Raw genomic sequence first — 17,500 nt, 5'->3', positions numbered from 1 at the left:
AGGGGAAAGAAGCCAAAGCCGAATTTGTCGTTATTAATGGTGAAGGGGCAGCACTGCTTGGAAGAGAAACTGCCATACAGCTAGGCGTGTTGAAATTAGGAACCCGGATCTGCACTGTGACATCTAATGAGACAATTGAAGGTGTGGGAAAGTTAAAGAATTACCAAGTGAGGTTACATGTGAATCCGGATGTACCTCCGGTGGCGCAACCAGTCAGGCGCACCCCCATTTAGTCTTCGAGACAAGGTTAAGGAAAAGATTGAAGAACTGGTAGCCATGGACATAATTGAACCAGTAGAGGGCCCGACCCCGTGGGTTAGTCCAGTTGTAGTAGTCCCAAGCAGAATGAAGAAATACGCCTTTGTGTGGACATGCGAAGGGCTAATGAAGCCATTATCAGAGAACGTTATCCGATACCCACAGTGAACGAAGTGCTCCAAAACCTCAACCAAAGCACAGTGTTCGGTAAACTGGATTTAAAATGGGGTTATCACCAATTGGAACTCCATCCAGATTCCAGAAGTATCACAACGTTCACTACACACTGTGGTCTATACCAGTACAAGCACCTTATGTTTGGGATAAGCTCAGCTCCAGAAGTGTACCAGCATGTCATTCAGCAATCATTGCAAGGCTGTGAAGGTGTTGCTAACATCTCAGATGATAACATTATTCACGGGAAGAACAGTGAAGAACATGACAGAAGATTGCAGCAAGTTTTGGAGAGGCTGAAAGAGAAGAATCTCACGCTGAATGCAGAGAAGTGCAGGTTCCACATGACCCAGATGGTGTTCATGGGACTGGTGTTAAGCGACAATGGTATTGGCCCTGCCGAAGACAAGGTAAAGGCGATCGTTGATGCAAGAGAACCGCAGAGTGCATCAGAAGTCAGAAGCTTTCTGAGACTAGCAAACTACAATGCTCGTTTCATCCCGGACTTTGCTACGGTCACAGAGCCATTGCGCAGATTAACCAAAAAGGGTGTCCGTTTCGAGTTTGGAGAAGAGCAGAAGAACGCATTCAATGAGCTTAAGAGGAGGCTATCAAGTGCAGAAACTCTTGGTTACTTTGATAAAAATGCCAAGACACTAATCATAGCAGACGCAAGCCCGGTAGGCCTCGGTGCAATCCTCATCCAGGAACAGCAAGGCTGGAAAAGAGTCATTAGCTACGCAAGCAAGAGTCTAAGCGATGTGGAACAGCGTTATTCGCAAACGGAAAAAGAAGCCTTGGGCATGTGAGCGATTCCATGTGTACCTTTACGGCATTGAATTTGAACTGTACACTGATCACAAGCCGTTGGAAACAGTCTACTCAAGCAGATCGAAGCCGTGTGCACGAATCGAGAGATGGATTTTGCGATTACAGCCATACAAGTTCCAAGTCATGTACCTACCTGGAGAGTAGAATATTGCCGATACGTTGTCACGCTTACTGCATGCAAACGAGCAAGCAGAATCTTCATCAGCGCACAAGGTGTCAGATGAATTTGTCAGGTTTGTCGCAGTAACTGCCACTCCTCAAGCGATGACAACACGTGAAATTGAAGAAGCCTCATCAAAGGACAGAGAGTTCGTGGAATTGCGTCAGCACATTAAAGACGGAAACTGGAAAGGTGATCAGCGCAAGCAGCCCATACCAGTATGTGGCGAACTGTGTGTTATTGGCAAGTTAATTCTGCGAGGTACCAGGATTGTCATTCCTAGCAAGTTGAGACCTCGAGTACTGAGTCTTGCCCACGAAGGACACCCAGGAATTGTCGGTATGAAGCAGAGATTGCGATCAAAGGTACGGTGGCCTGGGATCGACAGGGAAGCCGAGAAGTCTTGCAAAACCTGTCATGACTGTCAGCTTGTAAGCAGTCCGGCAAACCCAGAGCCAATCGAGTCAACCCCATTACCAAGTAGCCCATGGCAACATTTGGCCATAGACCTATTAGGCCCATTACCATCAGGAGAATCTGTCCTAGTCATCGTTGATTACTTCAGCAGGTACTATGAAGTGGAAATCATGCGGTCGACAACGTCAGAGAAAGTCATAGAGTGTTTGGAGAAAATCTTCACCACACATGGACTACCTCAATCACTTCGAAGCGACAAAGGTCCACAGTTCAGGTCAGAAGTGTTTGAGCGGTATTTGGAGGATAACGGCGTAGAACACAGGAAGACCACACCATTGTGGCCACAAGCGAACGGCGAGGTGGAAAGGCAAAACAAGTCCCTCCTCAAGAGAATGAAAATAGCTCAAGCTGAGGGAAAAGAATGGAAGAAGGAAGTTCGCAAGTATTTGGTAGCATATAGGTCAACCCCTCATACTACCACCGGTGTGAGTCCAGCAGAACTCTTGTTTGGCAGAAAGATGCGTACTAAACTACTTGACCTGAGAGAGGAGAGCATAGAGAGTGAGATGCGAGGCCGAGATGGCGAAATGAAAGCCAAAGCTAAACACTATGCAGACAAGAAGAGAAGTGCCCAGGAGTCAGACCTAGCTCCAGGTGACAAAGTCTTAGTAAAACAAGAGCGCAAAAACAAGTTGTCAACACCATTTGCTTCTGAGCGTTATGATGTTGTAACCAAAACTGGGAACAGTGTTGTGGTTGAATCACCAGAAGGCGTCCAACTTATGCGAAACACAACCCATGTAAAGAAGTATGAGGAGGCATCACAGAATCCTGAGGAAGCAGCTCCATTGCTTGATGTTAATGATCCTGTAGAACCGGAAGCAGAACGAGAAAAACTGAGCAGCCCGGTTATGACGAGACCAACAAGGGCCAGGAAACTGCCGGAAAGATTTAAGACTTTGTCAGTATGACCTGAGCGTCATTGTTAAGGACTCTGTTTTGACTTGAGTGCTATTGTTAGAAACTTTGTTGTGACTTGATGTCATTATTGACTGTTACGGTTCAAGAGAGGAGAATTAATAATTTTTATGGCCAGCCGTTTTGTGAGTTTAAGTCGTACTAGGTTTTTAGTTGACTTTCAATTGTGTTGACATTTCCCTAAAATCATAGTGGTTATATCGAAAAAGGAAGGGATGTAGTGTTTGTAAGATACATTTCGGTGCATCATACATAATATACTTAAGCACGTAATGTAAGCTGGGAAGTTGATTATTAAAGCAGCATGGCGGACTTCTAGATTTGATTCGTGTGTGTCGTATCCGTTCATTGCAATAATCCAGTTCCTTCGGTTGTGGAACGTGACACAGAGGATGTTTGAAAATGGAAGTTTCACTCTTAAAGCGCATCAAATGTTTTCCGTCTACTATGCCGGAGGAATTTAAAACGCAACATAAATCGTTTTCGAAACCTTTCGTTTTTAAAATGTTTTCCCTCCTCGCAAAGCCAGCGTTTTCAAATTCCTCCGGTTTGAAGAGCGTTTTCGAAAAGCTCCGTTTTCGTGAAGGATTTGTGTGAACGGTGGGCCTAACCGTATAAATAAAGCTGCGTTTTCAAATTCCTCCGGCGTAATGCGGAAAAGGCCTAATTTGTACAAGGTTGTTCACCATTTACCTAAAAATCCCAGAAATTTTTTCCGGTTAGAATCGCATAGCTCAGGGAATTCTCGGCGCACCCTGATTGGTTACGTAGGCGGTGTATTCAGCGTGGAATTGCGACTCTTGAATATTAAAGCGAGGCTTTGCGTGAAATTGTACTAGAGCGACAATAAAACAACAACACAAAAACAATTAGAAACAATGACCTTTTAATCATGTTTTCAAAACCATTATCGCCGTCCACGAAGCCTAAAACAAACACGTCATTTTGAAAGTGGAAGACAAGTTTCTTCCCCATTTGACTTGATGTACAACTTTCTGGAGAGATATACGAAGTCGCTCACGTCTGCGAGTAAATGAAACACACGGAGGTAAATGAAACGGGGTTTTCTTTCATTAAAAAGAAGGCTATGCGATTTAAATAAAATTCATCACCTGACCGGTAAATTCCACGTTAAATTTCATTTGAAAAACCGATATCGCAATTATCGCTTCGCGATCCGTGCGCTATCGGTTTTTCGCGTGAAATTTACAGTAGAATTCCCTCGTCAGGTAATGAATTTTCTTATAGAATGTGAATGGTAAGACATTCTGACAGGAAAACTTTTCGAAATAAATGGAACGCCTTGAAAGGTAATGTAAAATAACCAACCAAAATATCTATTTGGAATTTTTCACCGCCTTCTTGAAATTTTTAACAGGTCCTAGTCTCTTTCGGTAAATTCGGGTTTTTTGAGTAAATTATAGATGCAATCCGAACGGAACTTACCATATAAAACGTTTTTGCTTACTATTTGTACAAACCATTGACAACTGATTTCTCCGTGTTAATGGTAAACAACCTAGGATAAGTTCAACCTGGTCCTAATTCCAAGACTGGTGACGGTGAAGAGTTGCAAGTGGTAAGCACATTTTCTACTGGGATTTTTCACTCGGAAATTGTGGACTACCCAGTCAAGACATTGAAACGGGCCGTCTTTTTCGAAAATTTCCCGGTTGGTTGAGCCAAAATTGCCTTACCATTTACATTCTGACGGAAATTTTCCGAAGTTTTTGGTAAATGGTAAACATCCCATGACATACTTTCTTTCGATGTTGCGCTTTTCTTTCAAGTATCCCATGACGATTGAAGTCTACTTGACTGGGAGGTCGAACAATTTAATTTTGGTTGCTTTATGTTTCCTTCGCTGCAGTCCAAGACACACTGAAGTTCATTTTTTCGTGTGTGATTTCGTTTTCTAACAGGACAATTAAGAACAACTGGTAGCATTAGACACCTGGATTATACAGGTCAGCACATATCTGATTTATGAAGACATAGTTGATCATCATCGTAGTTATACACACAACTTGTAACTGTAAAAGAAAAGCCTGAAAAAAATCCAGGTCCGAACGGGATTCGAACCCATGGCCTCTACGATACCGGTGTAGTGCTCTACCGACTGGGCTATCAAGCCGTCTGGGAGCTGGTCACTTTGTCACTCACAAAGTGACCAGCTCCCAGATGGTCATAGGCGTACGGGCCGGGGACACTGGGGGTGGGGGAGCTGCAGTTCCCCCAAAATTTGGGCAAGTCAGTTTTTTGGGGCAACAAGAGAAATTTGGGCCTCTGGTTTTTAAGAAGTTTCCATTTGTTTCAAGAAATTACAATGCCACTAACAAACAGACAAACAGATAATAACAGACAAACAGACAAACAGATAATAACCTTAGTTAGTAATATTTTAATTCTTGTTTTAGTTTTTAATCTTAGTTAGCTTACCGCATAGTTTTTTGTCCTTTTTATTGTATTTTAGATTTTAATGTATTTTAAAGGTTTAACATTTATTTTCTCAGAGGACCCTCCTGAAAACCACCTTATGGTGATTGGAGGCCCCCTCTTAAAATATTATGTATTATTATTATTTATTATTAATCAATATACAGTAAAATGGCACTCAATACTCAAAAGTAGTGGGAGTCAGCATTTTCTTAACACCTCTTATTTTTTCGTGTCTCACATTGTCACTAAACAAAAGCTTTATTTTTGTATTAATCCAGACATTTTTTCATTCTCAATGCCCAAGGCGTCCCTCGTCATGGTGCTGTCAGAGATTGAGGTCACGTTCAGTGGAAATGACCAGGAAGTACTCTGTGCTTTGGCAGAAGCCGAGCAGAAAATGTAGCGAGTTTTTGTCGTGAGCGCGGGTTCCACTCACGACTGTCTCAGAAATACTGCAGACAATGCATGAAAACGAACTATTTGATATGTTGCCAGAGTATTCCAATGTGGTGAATATCCTAGTAGTGATACCTGCTGCATTGTGTTCTGCAGAGCGCGGATCATTCAGTGCGTTGCGCAGAATGAAAGCCTGCCTTCGCAACAGCATATGGGGCAACAGCGTGTCAGTAACATCGCACTGACCAACGTTGAAAGGGAATATGCCAACTCTGTACCAAACAATGACATGGATCCAAGTATTGATATTTTCGGCCGTCGCAATGGCAGAGACAATTATTTCTTTTAACGTGATCTATATGATAGATTCATGTACAATTCATTCATATACAGTTATGCAGGCCAATGTTAGTGAACCCTGTGACCCTCGTTTGTGCTCGATTGTCTTGTAGAAATTTGGGCAAAGTGATTCCCGCCCCCTCCCCCTTCCCCGTCTCCTTGAAAAAAATTTCACGTTCGCCTATGGTTTGATGGCTCAATTGGTAGAGCACTGCACCGGTATCGCAGAGGTCATAGGCTCGAGTCCCGTACAAGCCTGATTTTTTTTTTCAGGCTTTAATTTTACATTTACTTAAGTCGTGTGCATAACTGCGATGATCATGTCTTCGTATCAATCATGTCTTCGTATCTTTCTCCGCAGTTCAAATATATGATCTTTCATATATTCACTTTTACACATCTGATCTGTTAAACCTTTTTAACAGAAATATGGTCACATTAGCACTTAATATTAGACCCAGTTCATACGTCGCATTTCTCCCGTGTCGAATTCAATTCAATTAAGTGTAGCAGAAATGCGACTGTGGATTCATACGTCGCATTTGTGTCGCACTTAATTCGGAATTTATACTGTCGGATATGTCGGCCAGCGGAAGATGTTTTAAACGTAGAGTATTCAATATGGCGGACGAAGACACTGAGCGAAGAAGGACTTTAACTTTGCGAAAAATAGTCCGCCAATGGAACGAGAAGGAAAAGGCTGACAACGGAGCAGTATGTGTTGCAATATGTTCAGGTTACATTGGGTCGAGAATGGCCAAGTTTCTTCTTTTTCTTTGGCGGGAAAACACTTACGCATGCTCAATACATTAACATAATGTATACATTAGATTCAAATTAAAACCTTTAGAGCTGGCTATCAAACTATACCAATAATTTTGAAATATGAATTGTCTAATTTTTCATGACAAAATTTGTACAGTAGATAGTTTGACATGTAAACACCAAAATCGTGTCCAAGAAGTTTTTGTTTCGAAACAGACACGTTTTTTCCGCGCTTTGGGTCAGGAAACTGAGGAACAAAGTAAATTCTAGTTAGCGAAAAACAAAATTTGCCTTGACTTGTAGCTTTCAAAAGGTGATTCAGACGCTCGTATTTAGAGGTCATGAAAACTCCGACGATTAATTTTACAAATTTTTTCAAAATTCTTGTAGTTTGGTAGCCAGCTCTATAAGCTTTGGTTTGATATAGGGTCTAGGTATCTACAGTTTAAACTGGACGCACTACATCGCTTAGACGTTAGACACCTCTGAAGGTAACGGTAACATTAAATTACGTCGGATATTCATTTTCATACCAGATAAACTCCTTCTCCTGCTTCAGCAGACCTCACTTTTAAATCGATGCCAACTTCAATTCATTGTTACATGTAAAACATTAAACTACGTACTGGTTCAATCTATAAAGCTTCAGTTTTTATATTTCACTTCTTTTCAACCAGCAGCTGATTGAGTCCTGATTGTAGTTGACATAATTGACAGAGCCTTTTTGCTCAGTTTCGTAGGTTCTTTTCCTTGCTCAGCTGGGTTCATATATATCTTAAACGTTCGGTGAGAGTCCTGAAGGGTGAATGTTTGTGATTCTCAGTTCCAGTGACCCAAGTCCCATTTTCGTAGTGAAAAAGCCGGACAAATTTCAGGTCCTATTTTGCCTTTATAAGCCCCTGGGTCGGCGAGCTTAGGAACAGTCTAAAATTGCGGAAATGGTGGGAAATCTTCGACAGATGTTTAGAAGCTGTTCCAAGTTTGTTTGTTCATAGTAACTATCTCGTTTGGACTTTACTCTATTACCTTTAAAAATATTTTATATTTGTCTAAAGTGGTGACGATAGAATCAACTTAGCTGAAGGACATCGCAGTCAATTATAAAGGAAAATGTGTTTGGACTGGACCAACAACGTTTAAAGTCAATTGCAGAATACAGATCCAGGACTGGCCTTTTGACAAGCAGAAATGTGAACTCGCATTTGGTTCGTATACCTATGGAAAGAACCTAGTATTGATAGCATAGCCTGGTTGCTTGTTTGGTTACATCAGGGGCTGGGTTACATACTTTTATTTTGGCCTCAAAATCTTGTTATTGTCCTTGTTTTACATCGTTAAGATCACGTGACACTTTAAGCTATAACAATCAATGGATCAATTTTAAGTGGTCGGCAATAAAAAGAATAAATTTGTATTAAAAAGTCTAAAAAACAGTTACAATGAACTATTGTTGAGAATTAAAATATATACAATATTAAAAAGGTTAAAATAAAAAAAATTATCCAAGAAATGTATCTTTCCAAGGACTCTCATAGCCCCTTATGGCTCATTGTTGCTAGGTTTTCCTTGAAGGCTTCATAAGGATCGATTTTTCTCGTGTCGTCGGGAATCGAGATCAATCATAATATTACTGTGGTAAGAACCACTGTTCTGTTGTTCTGTTCGTATAGGGTGCGTGGTACAGACACTTGTTGAGTGCTTAAATCTCGCCCGTGGGTGAGCCTAACTAGATCTTTCAACACACAGTAAACGTTTTCAAAAAGTAGTGAAATCATGATAAGTAGGTTTCAGATAATAAAGCCACGATGTATGTGGTTGTACTGAAAGCACAGAAACATTCTTCGGCTTTACTGGACGGTATTAGTAGACAGTGGATGTTCTAGGCCTGTTAGCCAGCCTGTTACAAATTCTTCTCTATATCGTAGTTGTCTGGTAAACATTAGAACACGAGGAATAAAGAAACCAGAGACATGTAAAATAGTGCTAAAAAATACTCTAGAACAAGGGAGAAATTCGGAAACACGAGCTACAGGCGAGTTTCCCTTTCGTTTCACAAGTGTTTTCAAATTTCCGTATTACGAAAGTATAAATTTTTGGTTGAGGCTTACACTGAACTCGCGCGAGACAATTATATACGTTTTTCCTTGTTTTATGCTCTGATTAATCTTTAGCTTTGTGTTTAACAGACCACGCGCAGATTCCAAAATGAAAAAAAAGAGAGAGAGAGGTCGAGGAGTAAGATGCCCCATTTAGGTCCTATTCCCAAGGAAATCTCTTTCAAGTCAGTTTTGGACATGATACCCAGTTCTACCGCAGGTAATGGTATAAATCGAGCCAATGTCACCACGCGCGTTGTGTTGTTGTTTTTGCGGAGGATGAAAACGTGTGTAATGCCGTTTGGGCTACACACGTGAGCAAACTTCAGGATTAGTTATTTCTTGACCTTCCTGAGAAATCCGAAACCGGAACTTGAAAGAACAAGGCCTGAATGGTGGATAAACTCTCTCACCCTTCATCCTCTCTTGGTGAGATGACATGGGTGCCTTTGTTGGTTTGAATTGTGCCTGTTTGTAACTACACTCGTCGCGTTCAACTTAGGGAAATTCCGAAACAAACTGTTTCAACAGTTTTTTTAACAAACAAACTATTTTAACCGTTTGTTTAACAAGTTGACTGAACAAACTGTTTTAACAGTTTTGACAGCCTATGCAAAGTTTACGTTTCTTGTGATTTGCCAGTGCAATTGATCTAGTTTTGGTTTACGACGGTCAATTTAATAACGCTAGTTTTGACAGGCAGTGAACAGCTTTGCATATTTTCCATTTTTGCTAGGTTTGTAAAAAGCGGAGACTGGGACATTGAGGACATCACAGCTAAAATATCAGAAACTGACCATGGCGACTGCTGCCCGTTTAACTTCAGTGAGGTTGTATACGCCCTGCTGATGAAACGCCATCCCTTCTGTTACACTAACAGTCATCGCACTAAGTAGCTTCCTAATTCATGTTGAAAGTGGAGAACGCATCGGCTTTGTTACAACTATTCTGCTCGCCATGACAGTGTTTCTACTTGTCATCCCATCCTATCTTCCAGTAATATCGGACGGACTCCCAATCCTTGGCATAAACCTTCAAATTACTATGATCATTATAGCGCTAGTCCTCTTCGCCAACATTTTCGTTCTGAGGGTTTACTTTATGGAAGGGACGCCTCCAAACTGGACTGGAAAACTCTGTGACTTCTGCAGCGTTAAGAAGAGTAAAAGAGTCAAACGGATTCATGTATCACAGCATGATGGTGCCCACCCAGCAATTGCGAAATCCACTGCGACAATGACCAGTATCGAGACTGAGGCCAGCAGCGGGAGCCGTGTTTTGGGTAAAAGAGTTGATGATCAGGAATTCACTTGGCGACAGATGTCAATTAAAATGGATCAAGTATTTTTTTGTAATACTCGTTATTGTTTCGTTCATTGCGTATGCCGTGACTTTTGCAACATGACTAAACACTTTGTTGTTGCTTTGTGAAGGACAACTCGCTGCAAACATTTTACCAGCTCACGCCCTCGCATTGTTGTAAATTGAACGTTCATGAACTTTATATCCAAAATCGACCTAACTGTCTCTCCAATGTAACGATCGTTAACATAGCCTGTTTGATTGTGACGAATAATGCTTGGCACAGCATTTTTACTTTGAATGTAATTACTTTTGAAATTATTTTCGCATCAACATTAATGAGGGAGATTGGTTGTCAATTTTCTATAAGTGTTCAATCTTTACCTTGTTCCTCAATTAAAGTGATGACTGCTCTCCTTTGAGAGCTGGGCATTTCTCCATATTTAAAGGTCTCCTTTGTACTTTCTATAAAAGAGTCCCCAATTAATTCTCAACAGAATTTATAAAATTCAGTTAGCATCCCAGTATCACCTGGTGATTTGCTATTTTGAAAGCTGTCTAGCATTAATTTTATTTCCTTCACGGATATTTCACCTTCACAAAATTGTTTTTGTTCTTCGGATAGTTTAGGAACCGAGTTCGAGAATGGCAATACGTTCTCCTACTGTATTAAATAATAAATGAAGGGCACGAGTTCACGGCCGCGAATTTGAGATTCGCAGGAAGCGAGAAATACTGTATTTTCCACTCGCGAGTATTTCGTGGTAGCGTCACCTAGTTGCATATCCTATTTTTATACTATACCACTCTGAGATGTAACAGGCTATGTAATGGTGATGTAAAGACATCGTACTCCTTATTAGATATTGTTTTCTGATCTGACAATGTTGCAATTGATTAAAATTAAAAGTGACATCACTTTTAGTCAAATATCTTCGGATCACTGCCGGAAACTCGTCGGAAAATGTTCGGAAAGTTTCGAAAATTGCAAAAATGTTCATATTCTTGAGCCTATATACGAGTCAATTGCTAAAGACATTGAACTGAAGATAGCGTTTTGAACGGCAAATGTCATGGATCGTAGAAGTCTTACAGACCCGTCAACCCCATTTTTACACCAATATGATTTTCTAAAATTGTTCTCATCCTCGCAAATGATCGGTAATACTCTGGTGATTTACATCTTGTTTACAGTAAACCACATGCGTAGTTCAACAAACACTCTTATCGCCAACGTGGCCTTTGCTGATCTTCTTATGACCATAGATACATGATCAAATAGTACTACGTGCTAAATAAATGGTTTAGCACGTTCATGGGCACTGTGTTATGCAAGTTCTTGCACTCTTTACAGATAGGATCCCTTGCAGCCTCAGTGTTCAGTCTGGTGGTGATTTCCCTTGATCGCAGTTTTGCCATCCTATTTCCAATGAAAAAAATAATGACTCGAAACGTTGTTCGTTTCACGATCGCCATGACGTGGCTAGATGCGCTGGCGTTAATGCTTCCAGTTATGATAGCTACCAAGAATAAACAGTGGGAGGGAGGGGATGGTATGATTTGCGACGAGTTTTGGAAGCCGATGTCAACGAAAGTCTACGTTACAGTTGTTTTCGTTACTTCTTACATCGTTCCACTGATAATCATTGCTCTAGTCTACTGCCTGGCTGGGTTACGTCTTTACCGCAGAAAACTATCTGGACATCAAAATCAGACAGCACACAATAAAATCCAAGTCTCGAGCAGACGAGCGACTGCAATGTTGATCACAGTGACTGTCATTCTAGCTCTGTCGTGGCTCCCTCTACAAGCCCTGGAGAGGATAAAAGTTTACAAGCCAAGCATTTCGCATTTCCCCTGGTTTGGTTACTGTAATAGCGCTATTAATCTAGTTCTTTATGGGATATATTCTCGGGAAATTATCGCCGCGAGTTTTATCGGATTCTATGCAGAGGGGCAAGCTGGCAAGACAGCAAGAGGGCGCCTGTTTTAAATGATTGTAGCTCGCGCCAAGCAGGGCATCGAGTCCAAGGAGAAGCAAGTAATTTTGAGTGCGAGACTCGTCTTTAGCCAGATTGTGAAACAGACAGACAGTCAGACAGATAGACAAGGATCGATTTCAACACCGATGATTAGCAAGAAAGCCGTCCTTAAAAAAAGTACACTTGACAAAAATAAAACTACAGATATCACAAAATTATTAGCAGAGCTCCGACGGCCCGAATAGCCGACAAGCGGAGCACCATACCCATAGAGGAAAGAAAAGGAAACCAATGAATTGATTTTCTCATGGTTATCATGGCTAGCGGTATTGTTCGTGGGCGCTCACGCTCGACGTCGCTTAAGGTAGTAAGGTGGGACTTAACCTAAAACACACCATGTTTCAAACATTTTCTCGTGGCTAAGAGTTAACTCCAAACCATGGCAAAAGTATACATTTTTAAAAAGCTCAAAGACCAAAGATTATGAAGAAAATATTTGTGTACCCTATAACTGTATTGTAACCTGACACCGGCTGATTAAATCTGCCACCTGCTGGGGAATGCCAGGGCTTACTTGAGAAAGGATAAATCCCACAAGAACTGATCAAAAGGAATAATTTTTACATTTTACAAAAGAAGACAAATAGCTTGCTGGGATAAGCTTAGAGATTTTTGAAAAGTTAAAAACATGTAAAATGATGACCAGTTAAATCTGACACAGAAAATTTAGCATACGTTTCAATACATAACCTCGACAGAGTGCACTGGATGGAAAAGTGCTATGCCTATCCCACAGAACGTACTCAGAACAACAAATCCTGAAAATTTTAGCTCAATTGAATAAAACCTTCTCAAGATATCTTTTCTTGAAGGCGAGGGTAAAGCTAGGGTTATTATTAGCTAAGCCTAACACTAAGCTTTGCATTAGGGTTAGACCTATGCCTAACCCTAAGGTTTATGGTTAGGGTTCGGGGTGGAGTTAGGGCTAGGTCTAGTTAGGGTTAGGGTTAGGGTAGGGTTAGGGTTAGCGTTAGGGTTAGGTTTAGGGTTAGGGTTAGGGTTAGAGTTAGGTCTAGTGCATCAGTTGAGGGAAGGAACTATAAGTTCGTTTAATAGGAAAAGGTTGCACTGAGGGTTTATTTCACTAATCAGCTATCAAAAATGTTTGTTTTAGGTACGAAAAAGGCGCTAGAAGTTAGTCACGTCACTTAAAGTAGCCAAATGCTTGTTTCTTCACTTAGATAAGAATTCAGTACAATTTTTTTATGAACACATTAGCAAGAAAAACGGGTAAAATACGCTGAGTGCCAAAACATGGCGACAAATGTTCATTTCACTAATAAAGTGATAAATATTTTATCACTTAACCTAAAAAGTTGTAGCCTTAATTCTTTCACATTGCTGAGCAACATCAATAAAGTTTTTGCTCTATTGGTAGGTTACGGGACTAGTTATTAACTAAAAAGTTTGCGCCCAGTTTGAGCGAAAAAAACAAGTGATAATAAGTAAAGCTATAAATTTTCAAATTTGTGATTGGACAATCTTTTTGCAACGTGTTTTGAATTTTGCACATTTTGCATAAAATCCGTCCAATGAGAGGAAATAGGTCACGTGACAATATTAATGTAGTCCTAAAATCTATTAAAAATGGATTAGGGCAATTTGTTTCATGTTATCAACAACAGTGTTGCCCAAGGAACATGTCAACATCAAATTGGCGTTAAAGCTCTTTTGCAAACTAGCTTATTCACAAAAATGTGTTTTGTGACGTCATGACCACGAAAGGTGTCATATGACCCTAGAAATCACTTTTATGCGCCTGATGCGTTGAAATATAAGATATTCTTTCCAAATTATCTAGCGCAGTAGTTCTTTTCTTGATAAAATGGGCTTTTGAAAACATTTACGTTCTCTGCTGGGGGTCTTGGAGGGGCCTCAACCACCAATCGTGAGAGTTCCTCTACATTTGTGGAAAATTATCTCCCAGATAGATGATTCAGAACAAGAAATTGAACTCTTGAACCTATTTGTGGTCACTGGTTAGGCCCAATGAACCTTAGAAACTCGCATTTAAAGATCGAAAAGGTTAACCAAATAAGGCAGTACAAGTGATGATCTGGATTTCCAAGTCCAGTCCACATTCTGAAGTCCTAGAATTACCATAGTCCAGTGGCGTTAATTGTGATTATCAACTCGTCTACCTTGGCGCAAAATTTGTTCGGTTTTTGTCGTCTTTTCCATGTCTTCGTCATCGGCAGAAAACCCTTCTTCGGCTATTTTCAACTCTGAAAATCCTACGGAATCTCGAAGTTAAGGATTTCGCTGCGTCCAAATCTACCTCGCCAGCGAGTTCGTCTAGAAACTATTTTGCTTTGTTTTCGTTGATAATCTCTATCCTGACGAAATCTTTTAGCCAGCGCAATTGGAGGCCTTATACCTTTCTTCAAATATGCTATAGTCTTGACTTTAATTGTTCTGGTTCATGGCTAACAACAGCCTTTATCGTCAGCTAGATACAACATGTACGGCAGCCATTGTTGTCAAACACATCTTGCAATGCCTTATGGGTAAGTAGACCGTTGCGACACGGAATGTACCTTCCCGCCAAATCAACACATTTTATAAGTCTAAAAGCAGCTTAAAACATTCACACTTTCGTAGGCACGGTGCCTACTGCTTCCCATTTAACTCCCCAAAATACCTTTTTTGTGCCCATGAAGTGACCTGCTTTTAGACCTGATCTGTTTTGGCCTGACACAGTCGCAAACCAAGTTTCGATCTGTTGGCGCTTAAGAGCGCCCTTGGAATCGCCAACTGCCGCAAACATTCAGTTCTTCGAATGCTGCATGTCAAGTTACCGATCGCCGGACTTAAATGATGTCCTTTGACCACCAAAACAGTTATTTAGAAGACATTCTGCCACTTACACGTTAGTAAGCTTTCGGTACGAGAAACGAACTTCTTTAATCGATATATCGACATCGAGGCTACTGCGTCATATGACTATTTCTCAGGCCCAGGCTGCTGGCTCTTAATTAATTAACGTGGGACTTAAGGTGGTCTTATACCTAAATTTTTTTTTTTTTGCAAAACAACTCTGTGGAACAGTTTTGGTATCACGTTAAAGGACTTTGCACTCTGACTTCAAAAATGAGCTTTTCCAGCTCACGTGCCATGATAGTTAATGAATAACTAGCTCCTTAGTGTTAAAAAGTGGTGTTCATTATAAACACGATAACGTAATAATGAATGGTTCGAGAAGTATGGAATTAAGTTCATCCTGTCCATAAGCAAGTTGTCCAGGAGACAAACCTCAGAAAACAGTGTTTTAAGGGGGTTTTTCTCGTGAAATGTTGAAAAAGTGTATTAATATTAACTAATATTAACTATATTAACTAAATAACAGGAAAAAATTTCATAAATTGCAAATTTTGGAGGTTTAAGACCTAGATAATTGTGACCTTCATCAATGTTGAAAATTTGACAACATTCGGTTAAAACCCAGTGGAGATATCGTGTGCGAGACATTGATGATCCGTCTATTTGGTCATTTTGAGAAATAAGGCTTTAAAGTTTTACTCCGGTCTCCGAGAGCCCAAATTAGCCCTGTGAACTAGGGGGGGGGGGGAGGTTAGGGGCAGGGGGAGGGGTATATTTAAAGGTTTTACATAAATGTTTCATTGAACACCCGAATACACACCAGTCATAGAAATGTTATCCAAGTATAAGGAGCGTATAAGATGGTAGAAGAAATAATGTTCAGGACCATGATGCAAAATTCTCATAACTACACATCTTTAAAGCGTTTGTGTAAAGTATCATTAAAATGTATTGAATTGAATCCATTTTGTGAGTACTTTTAGACTGTAAATAATGGTTGCTATGGGTGTTGCTATGTTGAAATATAGCTAGAAGTGTTCAAATTTCTTAATTTACACGTAAATTCAGGAGCAATTAGGGGAAAATCGTTTCAAAATACGATTTACAAATGGACAGGGATGTTGAATCTCCATGTTCCAAAAAAATGGTTTTCTGGAGAAAAATTTATATCTGAGAGTATAAGACCCCCTTAAGATGGCAGCCATAGTCCAACTAATAGGTTGACCGAGATATGCAGCCTTGGTTTACAGCGTACATCTTTGATATCGGACATCCATGTTATGATCAATTGACACCTGTCGAAACAAGGTATCCGCTGACAAATATCAAGATTTAGCCAAACCTAAAAGCGGAGCTCCTGGGCCGGGTTGTTCAAAGCCCGCCGATTAAGCTGACCCAGGATAAACGAGAATTTTGCTTCGAGTTTAGGGACTTTGCTGTTTATCTTGGCCTTCTATTACGAATTTGAATAATCTAAAACTACACAAAAGGCAGGTGTTTCAGCCCTCAAGCGCGAGCTTTGCTTGAAATCTAGTTTGATCGCCGATAGGCCAGATTTAAATAAATCAGGCAATTGTATTGGATGAATTTGGCCTCCGTAGTGGCAGGTTTAATGACAACAGAATCACAACAGCAAATAAATCTAACAAACTAAGGTCTTGAATAAACAATGGGTGACGAATAATCCGCCACAAACCACACTCCAGTGGTTGAAACCCCACAAGAAAAGCAAAGGTCGCGGTAAAATGAAAGCGAAAATAATTAGCGTGATTACTCTGATCAATGCAAGTAAACAAAAGAAAATATCAAGTTAAATGACAACCATGAAACTTTATAACATAGTGTTAGGACCCGGACGCACTGGGCAGATTTTTGTTTATTTTGCGAAAAAACCTGTCATCAATTCCCTGAGACAAGTGCGTCCGGTGATTTTTAGATCTACCAAATTTTGTCAAGGCCTACCAAACTTCAAAGACGCCGTCGTCCTGCCTCGGAGCAGGACAACTTTTTGTCAGGCGTGAAATCTGACAGATTTGTCAATTTACACGCCATGATTTGAAGGAAAATGTCAATCAAGAAAATTTGATCTCTATTTTTAGTCGGAGTATTTCAGTCCGAAGCCCGCCAAAATTAAATTTATATTTGCGCGGCAATCAACGATAAACATGGAAGATTCGTACCTCGGTATGCTCCATGACGATCCGTTCGCACAGTACAACTATTACGGTTCCCAAGTCTACGTTAACGTTCCAGCTGCATCTCCAGGACCAAGCTCTGCTCAATTTGTACACCCGTATGTCCACCCGAGTCAGCCGAGTACAAGTACAAGTGCAAGTTTCACGACTACATGTAATCAAATTGAAAGCGCGCAAGCGATGGTGTTAATTTCCATGTCATTGACACTTGTGGTTAACAAATATTTTGCTGTGATTCAGTGCGCCCACGCTTGATAAATTAAAAATTTGGCAGAGACAAAATTTGTC

The 17,500-nt window shown here is 40.5% G+C and overlaps 1 protein-coding gene and 2 pseudogenes across 1 annotated transcript in view; all 3 read left to right on the top strand.

The window, feature by feature from the left end:
- Positions 1-233, top strand: part of LOC149114013 (uncharacterized) — a 360-nt gene extending 127 nt beyond the window's left edge. The window contains exon 1 of the mRNA XM_089286026.1: positions 1-233. This exon is cut by the window's left edge and continues 127 nt beyond it. Coding sequence (XP_089142152.1) covers positions 1-233 — 233 coding nt within the window.
- Positions 234-5,552: 5,319 nt separating this feature from the next.
- Positions 5,553-10,588, top strand: LOC110060153 (uncharacterized; annotated as a pseudogene).
- Positions 10,589-11,277: 689 nt separating this feature from the next.
- On the top strand, positions 11,278-12,438 carry LOC110060150 (neuropeptide FF receptor 2-like; annotated as a pseudogene).
- The last annotated feature ends 5,062 nt before the right edge of the window (positions 12,439-17,500 follow it).

This window comes from Orbicella faveolata, unplaced genomic scaffold, assembly GCF_042242905.1.
Source record: "Orbicella faveolata isolate gen_17 unplaced genomic scaffold, um_ofav_v1 contig_14, whole genome shotgun sequence".
Classification (NCBI taxonomy): Eukaryota; Metazoa; Cnidaria; class Anthozoa; order Scleractinia; family Merulinidae; genus Orbicella; species Orbicella faveolata.
This window is presented reverse-complemented; position numbering and strand designations above follow the sequence as displayed.